Source organism: Pelodiscus sinensis, chromosome 2 (genome assembly GCF_049634645.1).
Source record: "Pelodiscus sinensis isolate JC-2024 chromosome 2, ASM4963464v1, whole genome shotgun sequence".
Classification (NCBI taxonomy): domain Eukaryota; kingdom Metazoa; phylum Chordata; order Testudines; family Trionychidae; genus Pelodiscus; species Pelodiscus sinensis.
In genome coordinates this window covers 223,189,081-223,209,682 of record NC_134712.1, presented here as the reverse complement: position 1 = coordinate 223,209,682, position 20,602 = coordinate 223,189,081, and the positions used below count along the sequence as shown (strand labels likewise).

General features: G+C 39.4%; 1 protein-coding gene across 1 annotated transcript in view; it reads left to right on the top strand.

Moving 5' to 3' along the window:
- Nucleotides 1-20,602, top strand: part of PIP4K2A (phosphatidylinositol-5-phosphate 4-kinase type 2 alpha) — a 208,592-nt gene that overhangs the window by 126,870 nt on the left and 61,120 nt on the right. The window contains exon 4 of the mRNA XM_075922509.1: nucleotides 11,524-11,676. Coding sequence (XP_075778624.1) covers nucleotides 11,524-11,676 — 153 coding nt within the window. The remainder of the gene's footprint in view (nucleotides 1-11,523; nucleotides 11,677-20,602) is intronic.

Sequence of the window (20,602 nt, the reverse complement as noted above, 5' to 3'; positions counted from 1 at the left end):
TGTTGATAGCAGAACCAAAATTCTTTTTTTTCTTCTTTATTATCTGACATTAAGATAATTAACGTTATTATATTACCTTGGTTGGTTAAATTAAGCTCCTGCTTCTGTTAATTGACTTAACTCTTGTGGCTTCTACTGTATTTGTAAGATTTACTTGGGTAAAAGGAACAGAGAATTAAAGTTTCAAGTGATAAAATGAGTGCTTCAGTCAGAGACCTTCCTGTTGCTGTATTTATTAGGATTTTTGAGAAACAGGTGGTAGTGTAACTGTATTTTATGGGCCTAATTGAAGACCATTTTAGAAAGTCAAAATAATGCCAAAATAGATGTCAAACAAATCTAAATTTATTCTTGATGAGATAATAAATTTGGTTGATGAAAATAATATACTTAGACTTTTGTAAGGCATTTGACAGTACCGTGTGACATTCTGATTAAAATTTTAGCTCTACATAACAGAGTGTATTAAATGGTCTGAGAACTGACAGATCTCTAAAAGAGTCAGTGAAGAATCATAATTGAATGGGGGTATTCTTAGCAGAGTTTGCAAACATTGGTATTAGGCCTGATGCTATTCGACATTTTCATCAATGATCTGGAAAAAAAATATAAAATCACTGCTGATAAAATTTGTGAATGAGATAAAGATTGGCAGAGTGGTAATTAACGAGAACGGTGCTATCATTCAAAGTGATCTGGATCACTTAGCAATTTGGACCCATTCAAGCAAAATGTGTTTTTAGTATGGCCAAATGCAAAAGTGATTTTCTAGAAACAAAGAATTCAGGCTGTATGTATATGTGACGGGGCAGAGATGCCCCGCACTCCAGTCCCGCCGGCGGCCGCGTTCCTGTTGGCTCTTGGGGCGGAGACGGGAGCCACAGAGCCGTGCGCGCCGCAACCCGGGGGCCGAGCAGCAACGGCAGCAGTATACCGGTGGTGCGCCAGATGCTCCCAGGTGGCCATCTCGGTGGGACGCCCGGCCGTGACGGGGGTTCCAGCTGACGTCATCACGGAGATGACATCATCACGCGGCCCCGCCGTCCGCCCGGAAGTGGGGCCACGCAAGAAGGCGCGGGGCCCCCTTGGCCGGGAGGCGGCGCAGGGATTTAAACCCCGGGAGTCGCTGGAGACGGGGGGAACTCTGAGAGAGCCCCCCCCCCCCCCCCGCAGCAGAGAGCAGCGACGGATGGGACACAAGACGAGGAGGTAAGCCCGCCAGCTAGCACGCAGTAGCAACGGCGGACAGAGGAAGTAGCTCAGGGCAGGCAAAGGGTGTGAGTTAGCCCGCCCCCTCTCATGGACCCCAGCCCAGGGCCCTAAAAAATCCAGTAACATAACAGATGTGTGAGAAACCATGTAATCCTGCCCCAAAAGTTGGTAGCAAATTCTCCAAGGCAACTTCTGTGGATGGAGTTCCTATGCAGTTCACAGCGCTGATTTAAGCTGCCTCTGCCAATAGAAACCTTTAATGAGGACACACAGCAATAACTAGAGCTGGAGCACCGAGTTACAATTTGCCTGTGTCATCAAGGATGAATCTGGATTCTTGTCTTGAAGTAATACAAGAAAACCCCGTAATTTAGAAATGGGACTACGGAAGTCCCAGACTCAGACATGGATAACAAAAGGTGTGAAATACTTTGTAAAAGGTTAAAATGTAGGATGTGAGAACTCAGTTAACAAAAACCCTCAACACAAAACTCCTTTACAGAACAATTTTAATTAAACCCGCAAAAATATAAGAACAAAATTGTTTTCAATGATCAATTAAGAACAAAATAGCTTTGTAATATGTCAGCAAAGCTGAAACAGAGGAAATATATAACGTCATTTTTTAAAAGAAAGAAAAGATGATTTGAAGGAAGGAAAGGGAGGCATTGTAAAATGTACAGAGCTGAAATATAGCAATGTCTTAGCTGGAACTTGGGAAACAACAGATTATATTACGGATTTTGGAAAAAAAGATATCCATCTAGGTATTGGAATGAACAAAAATGAACTTCATCTGGATACTTTAACACCCTTTTCTTTAGTTTAAAAAACATTTTATTTTGTTTTTCAAATTCCAAGATGTTAGCCTTTTATGCAGATGAATCTCTTTATTTTTAGAAAAAAACAACAACAAATGGTCTGGTAGCACTCTATAGACTAACAAAACATGTAGATGGTATCATGAGCTTTCGTGGGGACAGCCCAATTCTTCAGATAACTGGACGAGACCATTTTTTTTTTTTTTTCTGTAATAGACTAACTCGGCTACCCCTGAATCTTTATTTTTAGAGACAGTGGTTTTGCTAGTCTACACATGTAAGTTGAAGTCTGAATCTCCCCTATATCATAACGTCTTTGAAGAAATGATATCCTGTTGGACCCATAGTAATGAATAACTGTTTTGAAACCACTTCATTAAAAAGTTCTTGAAAACAATATGCATTTTTTAATGATCTGATGATAGAGACATATTTGTTTATAAAATACATGACAAATCATGAACAAAACAATTGAGAGTGGTGAAATATGCATATAATTCTGAACAAATATAACTGAATACAGTGTGAAAGATTAAACAAACTCTAAACATGAATACAATTTTAGGGTGTACCTGGTACAGTCAGCAATTTAGAGGGTATATTCCACAATTAAAAAGCAGAGAAACCCTGTCAGTTTTTATCTTACACCATTCTTCTGCCTCCACCTTCCATCACTGTCCTATATCTACTTTATGGAAAATTGTAACAGATTTTAACGAGGCACAAAAATTCCCATTTTGTCACCAAATCAAGATCATAAATATTAGAAGGGAATATTAGAAAGCTCTGTGGAGCCTCTTGCTGACCATTTGTCTTTTGTCAGGCTTTGAGAGGCTCAGCCCCCCAGCTAAGTCACAAAGTTCAGTCTCCTTCTTGTGTAACAAACAGTCCAACTGAAAGTGACAGCTAAACAGCAAAATAATAAAAGTAGAATGTTGTTTTTGAGAACTTACAGTAGAAGGACAAACTACTGTAATCATGTTGTTTTTCTTGAGTTTGTAATGATCTGGAAGTCAGAGGAGCTCTGCAGGAGCAGGTTAGGATCTTGTATGGGAGGCCAGTAAGAACATTTCAGTAGAGCCTGAGCGGAATAGAAAAATAATGGGGCTAATCTAACATACTGAAAATGTTGAAGTATTAATTTTCTTTTTATTTGACTTAATATTTAATAAACATTTAAAGTCATGCACATTGTTAATTATTCCTTATTTTAGTATTCTTTCTTTGTGTGTGTGAATATCTTGGGTACCACATTGGCACACATCCAAACAAGTGCACCTGCACAAGACAAAACTCACTCTGCTCATGGATGGAAAATCTTAGCAGGAACACTTTGCTGGGGCAGACCAACGCTTCTGGCCCTGCCAGGCCAGGATGGTGGGGAACCTCAGAGAGCATGAAGGTGAGTGTCAGTGGCTTGACCAGCACACTGGAGGACAGCCTTAAGGAAACTTCTGTGTTTTAACTCATCACAGAAATGTGGAGGTGATATCACAGATACATAGGGCATTGGTGATACTGATACTGGAATACTGCTTATAATTCTGGCATCCAACTTTGGAAAAGTTGTTGAAAAACTGGAAATGATGCAGAAAAATTATTTGAAGCCTGGAGAAAATGCCTGGGGATTCTTAAAGACTTCAATCTGCTAGTTTAAGAAAGAAGATTGAGTGATGACTTAATTATAGTCACCCTCCTCGGGAGAAAATACCTGGCACTAAAGGGCTCTTTTAAACAAGCGGAGAAAGTACTGGTGAGAACTAGTGCTGGACATTGAAATTATAGACAAATTCAGATTGGAAATTAGGCACAGTTGTTTAATAGTTAGACTGATTTAACCATTGGAACAAACTGCCAAGAGAAGTGATGGATTTTCCTTTACATGATCTCATCAAATCACGATCAGATGTCTTTCTGGAAGTTACGCGTTCGACAAATACAAGTTATTTGGTTCGATTCAGGAGTAACTGGGTAAAATTTATTGGCCTTTAATACGCAGGAGATCAGACTAGATGATTAAATGGTCCCTTGTGGCCTTACTATGAAAAACCCAGTGAAGTCCAAGGAAAGACCCGCAATGGACTTCACTGTACTTTAAATCGGACCCTAAATGCAAGACCTGCTGGTAATAGTTTAAAATGGGTTACAGTCCTAGTGCTCCTTCCTGGATCTAGAACTGTGCTGGGAAAAGCCCCCATTCTGGGAGCATTAGGACCCAAGGGATGTGCACAAAAAAGGTTTGGAACTTAGATGCATTTGCAGTAATCCTGTTGCGTGCTCTCTCTTTTTTATATATATAATTTTCTGTATATATAAATATATATAGAGAGAGAGAATTCCCTTTTCCCATTGTGTGTATATTTAGACAATATTGTCTTGACGTATCCTTGTACTCCCGTCTGTCTATAGATATCTCTTATCTTATGTTTACATTGTAAGCTCTTTTGGGTAGGACTGTCTTTTTGTCCTGTGTTTGTATGTGATGGGAGGGGGTTTCTGGGCCAAATCTAGGCAACAACTCAAGCAAAGAGCCACAGGAGAAGAGCTGTGGGAGCCACATAAAATAAGAAACTTCCAAAAAATAAAATGAAGCATAAAATTTTTTTTCACTAGACTCTATGCTACAGTAGAACAGAACAATCTTTCAATCATTTTACTAAAGTGCTTGCATTGCCTATTGCAGTGCAGGTAAAACAAATATATGTAATGTAATTGTGCAGATAAATTTAATCTGCATCTAGAATGCTTTAAGGGAATGAATTACTAACAATCAGTATGGCTTTCAGCAGGCTATTTAATACTGTAGAATTAATGAAGTCATTTATTTTACTATCAAGTAGTTGGGTGATGTGATATGCATTGGCTCTGATTGTAACCTTTAGATGTTGAAGGTTATATTCATTTCATGACCTTAAATGAAAACTGTTGCCTACTACTCAAGTGTTTATGTAGGGGATCTTTTCAGTGATCTATGCAGAGGCAAGATGACACTTCAACCAAGGAGGAAACTATTCTTTGGACTGTTTAAATATATAAAAAAAATTGAAGCATCTTCAAATTTGTCTCACACTTTAAGTAATTACAGTGCAGGAGTTCAGTTTAATCTCAAGGTGACCTCGTAAGTATTCACATTTACAAAGCAAAAAAGCTGTTCATTCTCCTGAGATCAAAATGCACTATGCAGAGGCTTAAAATGTCACAAATTAAAAGTGAATGGGGAATTCAGGCAGAATTATTTCATTCAGAGTAATAGACATGGAATAAATTGATAAGCGGAGCTATTAAGTGGAATAGTAAACATGAGGTTGACAGATATTTTAATCATGAGAGAGGGGATTGAGGCACATGGTAATAAAATAGTAAAGGCAGGGATAAACCTAAAGGGAAGAGGCTTTTGTGACCTCATGTGATCTTTCCCGGCTCTGTAATGTTCTTTGGAGACTACATAGCAGTATTACTCTTACTGACAACAGAATTAATAAAATGACTTGTTGCGGTTAATGTTTAATCTTATATAAACATGCCACTCTGTACAGTAGCTGCATAACGGTAGTGTGCTGTTGGTTCATAGTGAAAGACATGAAAGGGCTGTTAAAACATCTAATCTATCCACTGGCAAGGGCAGAATGCAGCTACTTTATAGGGCCATGCTTAAATAATTCAAAGGATAAATCCTTCACTGCCTCTCCTCTTCCCAGTCTGTACATTTCTAAACAGGGCTTTGGCGCGGAGCTTGGAGCGCGGAGCAGTGGAGCTGCAAGTTTTTTCCTGGAGCTGGAGTGGAGCCGGAGCACAGAAAATCTTGACTGCTCCACTGCTCAATTTTTTTTCATTTTCAATCCAAAATGAATGATATTTTAGCAAGAAAGTCCTAAAGGTGTCAAAAAGTTTCAGATTGTATAACAATTGATATTAACATCTACTTTACCACTTTACATAATATGTCACAATTATTCTCACTTTGGACAAAATCAAGATTTAATGTACAGATACAAAATTACAAATATTTTTGGAGATATGTTTTATTAAAGAATCAGATAATTATCAGACATCTGGCAAAACTGCAGACTGCTCCCACCCTTGTGCCAACGTTAAGCAAGTGCGTACTTGCGTAGATTAGTTAGATTAGTATGTGTTTATTTTCAACCTTGTAACGTGTAGCCTCGTTACTTCCCAACAATTAATGTTGTAGAACAGCGATAGCAAGTATTAACGGTATAGCACATACCAAATTTCACTGATACAGCTATATTAAAGTGTTTTTGAGATATTAATTAAACACTTGGAAAATATTTTGAATATTTTTACCACAGAATTTCATAAGAAAAACTAACTTGCAATTTATACATACAATTTATATTAATTATATATATTAAACATTTATAGTTAAAAATTAATTTGAGTTGGAGTGCGGAGCAGAGTCGGAACGGAGCTGGAGCAGTCACTATTGGTGCCGGAGCAGAGCTGGAGAGGAGCAATTCAAAAATTTGATTACTCCAAATCTCTGTTTCTAAAGAATAACTGTTCCATTTGGTTTCTTTCCCTTCTCTTTCTCTAATTGTGGAAAAAAAACCCACTATTTTCCTTTTCTCTCATAGAATCATAGGGCTGGAAGAGATCTCAAGAGGTCATCAAGTCCAGCCACCTGCCCAAAGCAGGACCAATCCCACCTAAATCATCCCAGCCAGGGCTTGGTCAAGCCAAGACTTAAAAACCTCTAGAGTTGGAGATTCCACCACCTTCCTAGGTAACCCATTCCAGTACTTCACCACCTTCCTAGTAAAATACTTTTTCCTAATATCCAACCTAGACCTCCCCTACTGTAACCTGAGACTATTACTCCTTGTTATGCCATCTGTCACTACTGTGAACAGCCTCTCTCCATCCTCTTTGGAACCTCCCTTCAGGAAGTTGAAGGCTGCTATCAAATCCCCCCTCACTCTTCTCCTCTGCAGACTAAACAAACCCAAATCCCTCAGCCTCACCTCATAGGTCATGTGCTCTGGCTCCCTAATCATGTTTGTTGCCCTTCACTGGACGCTCTTCAGTGCATCCACATCCTTTCTGTAGTGGAGGGTGGGGAAGCCCACAACTGAATCCAGTACTCCAGATGTGGCCTCACCAGTGCCGAATAAAGGGGAATAATCACTTCTCTAGATCTGTTGGCAGTGCTCCTCTTAATGCAATATAATATGCCATTTGCCTTCCTGGCTACAAGGGCATACTGTTGACTCATATCTAACTTCTTATCCACTGTAATCCCCAGGTGCTTTTCTGCCGAACTGCTACTTAGCCAGTCGGTCCCCAGTCTCTAACAATGCTTGGGATTCTTCCGTCTCAAGTGCAGGGCTCTGCACTTGTCCTTATTGAACCTCATCAGATTTCTTTGGGCCCAGTCCTCTAATACGTCTAGGTCACTTTGGACCCTATACCTGCCCTCCAATGTATCTACATCTCCCCTAGCTTAGTGTCATCGGCAAACTTGCTGAGGGTGCAATCCATCCCCTCATTCAGGTCATAAATGAATATGTTGAACAAAACTGGCCCTAGAACCGATTCTTGGAGTACTCCACTTGAAACCAACCGCCAACCTGACATCAAGCTTTTGTTCACTAACTATTGTGCCTGACAATCTAGCCAGCTTTCTATCTATCTTACATTCCATTTATCCAATCTATACTCCTTAACTTGCTGGCAAGAATATTGTGGGAGACCGTATCAAAAGCTTTGCTAAAGTCAAGGTATATCACATCCACTGACTTCCCCATGTCCACAGAGCCAGTTACCTCATCATAGAAGCTAATCAGATTGGTCAGGCATGACTTGCCCTTTGTGAATCCATGTTGACTATTCCCGATCACTTTCCCCTCTTCAAAATGGATTCCTTGAGGCTCCCCTCCGTGATTTTTCCGGGGACTGAGGTAAGGCTGACTGGTCTGTAGTTCCCTGGATTGTCGTCCTTCCCTTTCTTAAAGATGGGCACTACATTTGCCTTTTTCCAATCATCCGGGATCGCTCCCGATTGCCATGGGTTTTCAAAGATAATGCCAAAGGCTCTGCAATGACATTTGCCAACTCCCTCAGTACTCTCGGATGAATTAAATCTGGACTCATGGATTTGTATGTGTCTAGCTTTTCTAAATAGTTCTTAACGCTTTAAAAGGTACCTCTTGTCTAAGAGTTCTTTTATCTTGAGTTACATTGGAGATTGGGAAGGAAATAAGAAAAGACTGTCCATTTATAAAATCCTATGTATAGGAGGAGTTATGCCTGCTGGCAGTGGGCCAGCTCTCTGGTAGAGGCCCAGCTTCCTGGAGTCTCAGTAGGGAGCTATGAGCCTCAATGCAGCTAGGCTCCCAGCATCAGGAGGCAGGTGCATCTTGGGAGCAGGCAGACACAGCCTGGCAGGGTGTGGAAAACCTGGGCAACAGTCCCGCTGGGACTGAGCAGCTGGAGCCAGAGGACAGTCAAGTGGGGAACCTGGGCTGCAACTTTTCTGGGAGTGGGAAGCCATGGCAGCCAGGCTCCAAGGGAAATGGGGGTGGTGAGCAGTAATCCATGAGAGCAAGAAGGCCAAGTTATCAATTTCACAGCACTACATGGACATAGGTACTATACCAACATAAGCCATAAGCCTCTCGTGGAGGTGGACTTATTAGGGATGTTAAGTGTGTCATTTGTTAATCGTGCAGTTGACAAATTTTGTCAACTACATGCTTAACCGGTAAGGGTTAGCACTGCAAGCACTCAGTCCTGGCTTGGGGTCGGGTCCAGCAACTACCCCTTCTATGGCTCTGCACCAGGGCTATGTCTACACTGGCGGGTTCTTGTGCCAGAAATATGCAAATGAGGCTAAGCGTGGACTATCGCTGAGCCTCATTTGCATATCTAAAGAGCCGCCATTTTTGCAGAAGAGGCTCTTGCGCCAGAAGGAGCGTCTACACTGCCCCTTCTCACAGAAGAAAAACCCTCTTGTACAATGCCATTATTCCTGAAAATAATCAGCGTAGCGGCATTGCACAAGAGGGTTTTTCTTGCATAAGAAGGGGCAGTATAGACAGCTCCTTCTGGCACAAGATCCTCTTCTGCAAAAATGGCAGCTCATTAGATATGCAAATGAGGCTCAGCGATAGTCCACGCTTAGCCTCATTTGCATATGAGGGGAGCTACTTCCCCTGTGGCCTTGCAAGGAAAGTATTATTACAGAGCCACAGCGTGGGTAGCTCCCAGCACCTGGTACGAGCTGGGTCTGAACCAGGCTGTCGGCCTGCCAGCTTCTAAATTCCTTTTCATGCAAAACAGTAGGATGGGTAGCTCCAGGGACCCAGTGCAAGCTGGGACTAAGCCAGGCTACTGGCCAGCCCTCTTTAAAAAAACATTATAGAGGAGGAGGGATCTGTTTAGTCTGTAGCATTAACTGATAAGCTTTCACTTATCGGTTAATCGTTCAAACTGACTACACTATTACATCCCTACTTATTATGTTGGTGTACTCAAGATACTTACATCAGTATGTACACTGACAGGTTGACATAAGCTGCCTTACATCAGGCTAACTGTGTAGAGTAGACAAGGACCCAGTAACTACAGGATGTGGTTCCCAAGGGTGGCCACTGCTTCTAACAATTAGTTCTAGCATTTTCATAGTCTAACCCATGTCTTGAGAGAAAATTAATTCCTGGATCTCGTCCTTCTTCATTCTCCTTTGGCCATATCCTTGCCCATTTTGCAATCACATATCATTCCAGTAGCAACTGCAGCAGTTTTTTACATAGAAAATTAATACCAGGGAAGTGTTTAGTGTATTTTAGTTGTCTTAATACATTTCAGCTAGAAGCAGGTATCAGATGAGCTGTATCGAAAGAGTAAAGTACTTAGTACAGTTTTGCCACTATAAGCATTCTTCCTATTTCATGAGTACTAGAATAGGATATTTGCTGGGACTAGCACCATTTAAGGATTTGCAGCTGAAAGTTGCAAAGCATAACTTCGTATTGTATACAAAGTTATAATACAATTCTCTATGCAAATGTTTTTTCTTCCAGAAAACCAGTGTATTTTAAGAATTTGTTGTATGTTTAAAGGTATTTGTTGGAGTGGTTTTGTTTGTACAGATTGAACCTCTCTAGTCTGGTGTTTTGTGGTCTGGCATGATTTTAGTTAACTGATGTCCACTTATGAGTTTGGCCGAGTTTCCCACTGTCCCGTAAAGTTTTACAGCCAACAGTCGTGGCTCTCAGTGTTCTGTGCCGTTGTTTAGCTCTAATATACTCCTAAATGTCTTCTAAGAGCTCAGTAAGCAGTAGAATGTTGGTATTGCTGCCAGACAGTGTTAACCTGTCATAGTTTGGCAAATTCTGTGGTTCGGCACCAATCAGGTCCCAAGAGTGCCGAACTAGGGGTTCAGCCTGTAACAGCATTTTTTAGTAGAATGGTCTATGTGCATTGAAGTAGGGTTTGGATTTCTGTCCATTGTAGCCCAAGGTGTAAGCAAAGTGCTCTGTGAACCTAGAAATGCTAGTCTCTGAATATATTCCAAGAACTCATACCTAACTTGATTAGTCTTTCTTGAGTAAAGTATGATTTTGTGGAGATTTAAATAGTGTATTAAAGTAGTATTGTATGTTCTTACTGCATGTTGTAACTTCATTATCCCTATTTATTGTTAATATAACTTTTAAAAATTGTTAGGTATTATGCCTGGTATATACCAACCATTAGATTTATATCTAATTAGTTTATTTCCAACCAATGTTCACTATATTTGTTGAATTTCACTATATAATTTCATTTTGCTAGTCAGTGGTAAAAGTAATGCTGATCTGACTACACATTGGGTTTCCCTTAACTGCATTTATCTTGAGATCACACAAGCATCAGTCTAATAACACTTGCTAAGCCTGTCAAATTTTGTATCTTCAAAGCATTATACAAACATAACTAATCCTCCCAGTTCCCCTTTGAGGTAGGTAGAGGAAGCAGAAACTGCTCGTAACTTGCCCTAAGCCACACATCAAGTCAGTGGTAGAGTTGGGATTAAAACCAAGGAATTCTGAGTCTCATCTTATGCTTTGTGTGCTAGATCACACTGACTTAGGCATTAGCTAATATTAATATGATGATGCTTCACCTGATTCCTCTTGTTCATATAATTATTGTGGTGTACTATTACACTTCAACTGTTATATTCCAATTTAAGTTTCTTCCAAAAGTTGTTTTTAAAATGAAGAATATGAGGTCATTGCAAATTACTTCAGAAATATCATTTAAACATTGGTGAACATAAATCTTTTTCTATTTGCAAAATATTTTGAGAAGTAGTACATGATCATTCTGCCAAGCTGGCAGCATATTGGAATTTTGATAGAATTGAGCAAGGTGCAAATATTTTGAAAGAGAACATAAAACAAATTTGAATGTACTGTATACATTCAACTACACTGTATCTTTTTGTCTGACATGTTTTCCTTTTTTTTAATTAATGTGGCAGAATTCCTTGACAAGAAGTGCTCCACTTGCTAATGATTCTCAAGCACGAAGTGGTGCCCGTTTTCACACCTCGTATGACAAAAGATATGTCATCAAAACTATAACAAGTGAAGATGTAGCAGAAATGCACAACATTCTGAAGAAATATCATCAGGTAATATCTTGGTTACTGTCAGGAGATGGGAAATGTTAAAAATAATTTGGAAAATTTGAAATTCTCTGATAAAGGAAGCATTTTAAATGTGTACAGTTTTGGCTGCAAAGATGCTTTATTATTAATGTATGGTCAGTTAATTTCAGACTATTTTTTCCTTCTCTATCAAAAGCTCTTGATAAATAATTGTGAATATAGGATCAGTTCAGATAATTTAGTTCATTTTTCTTTTGTGCATCACACTGTCTCATTGACTAAATACTGTTTATATATTTCAGTAATCTCTACACGTTGCCTAAAAACATCTTCTAATCCTGTTTTTCTCCTTCCTTCCAGTTTTACCTCCTTTCCACTAACTCTTGGTAGTTTGAAATGCAGTGATAGTGATGGGATCTGGCTTTGTGTATGGACTGTGTGGGTTTTGGCTTAAACTTGAGTCTGAGCCTGGGTTTACTGTTCAGTGTAGACATATTCTAAGTGACTTCAGACTGTTTGCTAAATTGCATTGTTGCCAGCTCTTGCGATGTTATCAGGCATCTTGTGATACTTGTGATTTTCTTCAAGTCCAGCTCCAGGAGTAATGCTCAGTACATGAGAACCTCAACTTCCATTTTAAAAGATAAAAAGCAAGCAACCATTTCGCAGCTCAAAATACAAATCTCATGATTTTTAAGTCAGTTTCATGATTTTTGAGGAGCCCACTCTGGATTTTTTAATACTTGGGATTGACTATCCTGTCAACCCTCCTTGTGAGGAGCTTTTTGCATTCAGTTTCCAGCTTACTCTGCCTGGTGCTCCAGTGCATGAACTGTGGTCGTATGTAGGTGACTGTCAGGGAGGGAGCAAGTGAAGAAACTGCAAAGCTTTGCCCTTTTTTACAACTTCTAGGATTGAGAGAGGAGAGGAATGCTTATACTCCTCTCCCAGTAGGAAGAAAAGTGAAAAGTTTCTCCTTGCAGCATCTGAGGGAGATGAGGAAAGAGCGATGCTTCTTTCTTCCAACTGAGGGGTATAAAGGAGAGTGTGAAAGAAAGACTGAAGCCCCTCCTCACGCTTAGAAGCTGAGGCAAGGAAAGTGGATGAAAGAGAACAAGGCTGTTCCTGCTCAGTCACACCAGTCTTTGGTATGTAGGAAAGGATTTACAGATTGGGTCCTTTAACACAGTGGTTCCCAACCTTTTTTAAACTGCAGACAAGCAAACCCTTTCACAAACTTTCGGCAGATCAATAACATTTTATTTGCATTTCATTATGGTGATTAATTTTAAGAGGTCATATTTAAAGGCCAAATAAATTAAACAGGATCCATGGTTAAGTTCTTCCTGTTTTAATAATTTACCATGTATTAACTAGTGACACAGGATTTTAAAAAAATCATGATGATCAGAGTTTGCAGGTATCTACAACACTAGGGAGGTTGTGGAATCTCCATCATTGGAGGTACTTAAGAGCAGGCTAGTCAGATATCTATCAGGGATGATATAAACTGTGCTTGGTCCTGCCATGAGGGCAGGGGACTGGACTTTGTCTCGAGGTCCCTTCAGTTCTAGTATTCTATGATCTGCTATTCGGACCCCGTCACTTATTACTGTTCATATTCTGCTAGTCTCCGCTTGAAATCAAACTGTTAAGTTTATGTAACCATCTAAAAAACCTGTTCCTTCTGATATTCTTAGAGAAACACAAACTTATACAAAAATAGCATGCATGAGAAGTCAGAACAAAAGAAAAATTTTACATATTAAAGTATTCATACATGTGAAAATCTTCCTTCAAACACAGCACAAGCAAACTAGGAAGTCTGTGACATATCTCAGGATCAGGCACCACAAATCATTCAAACTTTGCTTTCATGTTGTCATCACAAAATGTTGGTTTGTGTATTACCTCATAGATACTTGCCAATATTATCATTGCTTATTTCTCTCCCTCTGTATAAATACAAAATAAGATTAATGGTTTGTTTGTTTTTATTTTGCTGGAGATACAGACTATCCTTTTACTAAAAAGATATTATGAAAGCTTCTTAGTTTGACAGTTTAGCAGTTAAAATTATTCTCTAATTGTAACTTGTTCATTTTTAAACTAATAAAGCTTCCAATCCTTGTTTCATATCTTTCATCTCAAAGTCATTTGATCTGTAAATCAGTGCAGCAAACTGAAAGTGTTACTCTGTTTATTTGTCCAGGTAATTGACGGTAATCCTTATTTATCTGTAAAGTTAATTATTCAAATTTTGAAATGGTTGAGTTACTTAAAATTCAGATTGCATTTCAGAATAAACCGTCATTCCTTTCAAGAGTTTGACTGAAGGATAAGGTTAACGTGAATGAAAGTCCTGGATGGTGTGCAGTTAAAGTTTGCATGACATTTTTTAAAATGTCAAGCTCTAAATTAATACCTATAGTAATGATAATTAATAAAATGTCTGCACCAGTGTACATAGGTGAACTTTATATCAGTTACACAGAACCATAAGAATAGGAAGCATGTACTTAGACATGCTCCAATGAATTAGTTGTTGTTAATATGTATTTTTGTTATTAATATTTTTTACTCTTAGTAACTTGATTTAGGTGTTTGGAAAAATGGGGATGGCATAATCTTTGGATTAAGAATATCTAAATATATTTTCTGCTTCTAACATACTTTTTACTGGAGAATTTCAGTGCACTTAACAAATATTAGCTAAGTTTCCTAAACATGGAGAAGCTGAGGCTCAGAGTAGGTTCAATGTTTAGTATTTTTCCTTAAGTGTCTCTTGTAACCTGCTATTAAGATAAAAATAAATTATGATAAAGCTGAAAGAAAAATTACATTCAGCTAGTTAAAATAAATTCTATTGCAATGGCATTTGTATTGGGGTTGTTATATCAGTGCACATATGCTATATGAAACTGCCACTGAAAAATAAAAAATCAGAAGTCTTTAGAAGTACTGTTACTGATCTTGGACTACTTAGACTACTTGGTTCAGTAGCACAATAGGTGCTACTAGCCTATTCATTGTTCTTTAAGTTTTTCCTGTTACAGACTAAGTTGGCTACCCTTTTGATACTTTTTAGTAATTTGTCAGTGAGACAATCAGTATTTACATAGTGGCTGTGTCTAGACTGGCTAGTTTTCTCGGAAAATCAGCTGCTTTTCCGGAAAACTTGCCAGCTGTCTACACTGGCCACTTGAATTTCCGCAAAAGCACTGACGATCTCATGTAAGATTGTCAGTGTTCTTGCAGAAATACTATACTGCTTCCGCTCAGGCAAAAGTCCTTTTGGGCAAAACTTTTGCACAAAAGGGCCAGTGTAGACAGCTCAGATTTGTTTTCCGCAAAAAAGCCCTGATTGCGAAAATGGTGATCAGGGCTTTTTTGCGGAAAAGCGTCCGTGCCAATCTAGACGCGCTTTTCCGAAAATGCTTTTAACAAAACTTTTCCGTTAAAAACATTTCCGGAAAATCATGCCAGTCTAGACGTAGCCAGTGTGTGATAATCACTAATCCCTTACCAATAAGTCTTCTATATAATGCAAGTTGGTGGACATTTCCGATATATAGAAGATAAAACTAATTGTTAATCTACCAGATTATCCTTTTGTTTTTAAATTTTCTAAAGCTCTCAGGTGTCTCCCTCGATGGTGGATTTCTATTCCAATATTGACTGTAATTTTTCAAAACCTGTCACATTAGACTTCCCCATTTATAAGCTTATTACTGCTACTTCATGTAAGACTTTCCATAAAGTAGCAGAAAACAGATGAAGAATCAAATTTAATTAGACGCTATTAGAAACGGGTTATACATAAGTATCACAATTAAAAAGTTAAATTGAACTACTGCTGAAAGAATTAAATGAAAAATTACTATCATAACCAGAGGAGTCATTATAAAAAAAGAGGGCCGACTGACGCTTTAATCTGACTAACTAAAGTGCTAGTCAGCTCATCAGATGAGCCTGGGACTTTGCTTTCATTCCTAAAAAAACCCATCCTGTAGCACAGAAGTGAGAGCACTTACCTAGGACATGGGAGACAAGTTTATGTTCCTGCTCCAAGAAATGTTTGTTTATACAAAGTGGAACACCTCCAACAGGAGAGACACCGAAAGAGACTCACCCCAGAATATCTAATCGCCTGGCTCCAAAGAATTGCCAGCATGCTCTTTGTTGATTGTCTTGTGGAGGGCCTGATCCAGAAAGAACACCTGATGAGAGAATCCTGCCAGGATGTAGGCATGTACTAGAGCTCCAAGCAGCTCGGCAGCATCAGGACTTTTAGGTAGTTTCGCATATGCCCATTGGCAGAAGTTTAGGAATCATGGGAATTTACGCATCTGCAGGGTTAGGTGGCAACTGTGTAGGGAGTTCTGAATCTCTGTTATGTCCAAGTATTGCACTTTGCCACCTAAAGTGACAGTGCATACTGGCAACATTTAAAATTCTGTCTTGTATCAGGAGAATGGAGAATAAGCGCAAGTATGCAAATTGTACTAGGGAGCTTTTACTAAACTGAATCAGGGTCCATGTGGAATGGTAGTGTGCAGCATGCTAGAGTTCTGTAGATGTACAGTCCATCTTGTTGCACAATAATGGTTTGTCTAGACAAGTAATTAGTCTAAATTTTTAAAAAATGTAAAGGGAAACATTTATATTGGCATTAGGCTTTAACTTGAATGTAAAGAGTCATTTTAACTGCAGCGTTTCATAGTTCAATGAAAATTAACTATTTTAGAAGGTACATTTAGCAAGACGTGTCAAGTTTCCTAGCTTGTCATCATTGTAAATGTTTGAGAAGCTTCTGAAAATTCCACCTCCTAAACAAGCAGCATTTTTACCGTACTATACTACAAAATAAAAAGGTTTCTTATTATAGTGCATTGTATAAATGCAGTTTCCTATTTTAAACTTCCTTGGTATAGGATTTTTAAAAACTAAAAGTGTACTTGCAGAAAATGTAGAGCATTGACTGTTTTCAGTTGAAGTTGCTCTTTAAAGACTAAGCACATTAAAGCTGAAGTTCAGTGACTGCTATAATTCATTCATTTTCAGTGTAGGTTCCAGCATGCTCATTTAACTCTGTGGTACAATTCTACACAAAGGCAATATTAATATTAAAAGGAAAAATACCAAGTGAATAGAGGAAAGATAAAACATATGTTTACTTATGGTGCAGCAAAATCCTCAATTGACATGGAGAACAATTGATGACTGTTCTCACTATACAGTATCAGCATTTAACATATTTGAAAACTAACCTATCCTTCCTCCGTCTTGTTTTCTCAAGACTAAATATGCCCAGGTTTTTTTTTTTTTTCCTTTCCTCATAAGTGAGGTTTTCTAAACCTTTTATCATCTTTGTTGCTCTTCTTTGGAGTCTGACATCTGTGCTATTTGTCCATGTCTTTCTCAATGTGTGGTGCTCAAAAGTGACACCTCAACTGGAGTATTGGAGCCAAGTCCCTGGGGCAGTTACCTCCTGTATCCTACATATGATGCTTCTTATAATACATACCAGAATATTAAGATTTTTTGGCAACATCACATTGTTGACTCATATTTAATTTGTGATTCACTGTAACATCCATATCCTTTCCAGCAGTACTACCATCTAGCCAATTATTCCCCATTCCATACTTGAGCATTTGATAGTTTTCTTTATAACAGCAGTACTTAGCATTTGTCATTATTGAATTTCATGTTGTTGAATTCAGCCCAATTCTCCAATTTGTCAAGGTCATTTGGAATTCCAATCTTGTCCTTCATGGTGCTTGCAACCCCTTCCAGCTTTAGATGTCATCCACATATGTTGTAAGCATACTTTTCACTCTTTTGTAAACATGACATTGTGTCACACTGGTACATGGGTACTGAAAAACAATAGGTTGTGATTTGTTTTACAGTAGCATCTTGTAGTCCTAATAATGGACCATGATACCAATGTGCCTAGATTCTGTAGGAACACAAAACAAAAGATGATCAAGTGCTAACTGAATGTATTAGCATAGAATCTATAAAAAAGTGTTAGACTTGTACATAATATGAGTCATTAACTAGCTCAGCACACAAATTCAGAATGATCCCTGAGGCTCACACAGAAATAAAAAGTACAAGGAGGAAAAAATGTTAGTTGGGAATGTGACTGTAGGTTGCCTGAATTAGGGAGGAAGGCCAGAGGTTCCTTAAGAGAAGCTTCTGGGAGCATTGTGATGGCATAAAAAAAGATGGCTCAGTAACAAGGAGAGAGAGAGTTAATTGCAGCATTTTAAGTTCTGTGAGACAGAGAGGGAGCAGCTGTCTGGGATCATCAAGTGATATGGCAGTGAACATTGTTTCCAAGGGCAGATAGACAATGTCAAGTGGAATAAATTGATAGGTCCACTTCTATCAGAGCTAGTTTTCTCATGCTATCTTACCCAGACATCTTATTCCTCCAGAGGTACCAGGATTACTTCAAAGATTAAATTGCTACCAGTCAATGGTGATCACCCAGGCTCTATGATGGTGAATGAAGGATTAGGGTCATGACACAAATGCAGAAGTAGAACAGGGTAACCCTGGAGTGTTTCAGGGGAACTAGCACTTCTTTTACACGGAGAGTTGCTGTAAAATGAGGTCAGTTAAGGGAGCCAATGATAGCTAGTGCTAATAATGGAAGAGGCTTCAGTGAAGTCACTCTGACACAAAGTTGGAAACCAGCTCAGAGCACAAAAAGCAGATAAAATATCTTACAGATAAGGATTCCCTCTGGGACTAAGAGGCACAAGATTACTCCATGGTATACCCACCCTTCTGGTTTCACAGTGAGTAGCTGCCCCTGCTTGAGTGCATATTTTCTCCTTTTCTACAAACAACTGTATACATCAGTGGTACCTGCTACACTGCCTACTGTCTCTATGGCAACAGACAGCCGCTAGTGAATAGCACAGCACAGTGCAGTGGAGAGGGAGGGAGAATGCCTAGTCAGCAGAGGTATCGAAGAGTTGAGAAAACCAGAGGTTGGTGGAAGGAGGAAGAGAATAAAGAAACCAGATAAAGAAAGCAGAAAAAATGCACGAAGTCAGACAGAGGTCAGAAAAGAATATAGATCGGTGAGAGAAAATGCATAGAACATAGGTGAGAGAAGACAAAACACACCAAAGTGTAGTAACACAGGAGCTAGCATGAATTCATTTTGTAGGAGGTAGAATTGGGGATTTGAGTTCAAGGTTGGCTGTGGCTGATAATGGTGAAGGATGAGGAAATTTTTATCACAAGTGAGGGGAAACTAGGGATGGAGAATAAAAATTAACCAGAAGGTGGTGAGGGTTAGCTGAGTTGCTTGTATTCAAAATATAAGTTGAGAAGCCTAAATTCTTTAACATATTAGAGTGATTCTGTGTATGTTTATAATCTTGGTAGGAGAAAAGGTTCATAGGTGTTCTGCGATGAAAGACCATGTTGGTGCGGGGAAGAGGGGAATTGGCATAGATTGGAGAAAAGACTAAATATTTTGGGCCAAATTTTGTGCTGACAGAACTCGTGCAAATCATGAGGCTGCACAGGGTTTTTTCTACACATAATGTGTCTCTTTGTGCTTACTCTAAAGTAAATGTTTTGAAAAAATGGTCTTGCTATAGAAAATCAGGAGAACCAGAAGAATAAGGCTAAACCTAATTACTGCTTACTGAACTGCAGCTGTTGTTTCTGAGAAAAATAAGATGACCATAGAAAAACTTAAAGAACATTTGAACAGTTAACATCCATTATGTGTTGCTTCATTTAGTTTAAATATTTAGGATTACATTCTACCCCATTGAAGTCAATGGCAAAACTCCCATTAACTTTTCCAGGACCAGGATTTCACCAGTAATTTTTAAATATTTGCCCCAAATGTTATGCAGTGAGTCTATTCCAAAAAGGCATTAAACCTGTAGTTCATTTATCATAAATCAGGCTTTTCTGTTAAGATGCAGACTCCTGCTTTCTGATCTGTATCCTGGACGGACGCGGAAGACTAGCCAGACTTTCAAATTGATACATAAAACTAAATATTCTCTTAAGGGCTTACTATCTGTAACAACCTGAGCTCTCGGACTTAGAGTCATGGATTTGTGCCTTAGAACTGTTTATTAAAAATTGAGCTTAAAGAATGCAATTTCTTTTAAATCTCAAATGATTTATCAGTCAGAAGCCTCTATCACAGTTTATATGGGATCTATGATGTATAGTAGATAGCTCTTGCATTGATTAGGGATTTGAACGACTAGTTGACTGTCTGATAAGCAAATGCTTATCGGAGAGTCAACACGCTAGTCGACTAGTCACTTCCCCACCACCACCCTCGCTGCCTCTATCAGAAAGAGGAAACAAGCGAGGAGGGAAAGGGAGAAGAAGGGGTGCTTCAAAGCTGCAGTGCCACATAGAACCTGGGGCCAGAACCCAGGCTTCACACAGATTTGCCAATTTGAAATACCACATGCAGCCAGGCCAGCTGGGATACCCCGCATGGGGCCTGGGGTCTGCCACTTTGAAACTCTGTATGCACCCTAGAGTCCCCAGCTGACCCTGGACTGCACATAGTGTTTCAAAGTGGCAGCACTGCCTGTAACCTGGGGTCAGCTGGGGACTCTCCCACTGACCCCAGACTCCATGAAGCGCTGCCACTTTGAAACACTTTGTGGAGCTTGATGCCAGGCTCCCCGCAGTGTTTCAAAGCAGCAGCGCCATATAGAGCCCAGGATGGGCTCCATGCGGCGCTGCTGCTTTGAAGTGCCACGGGGAGGTATGGGGCCAGCAGGGGGGACTGCTTGAGTTCCCCGCTGGCCCTGTGCTCTCCACAGTGCGTTTATCTTTGAAGTGTAGTAACAGCCCTGGGACTGTTGCTACACTTCAACGGTGCAGGCGCTCTCATCAACTAATCGAATAGTTGATGCAAATTGCATCAACTATTCAATTA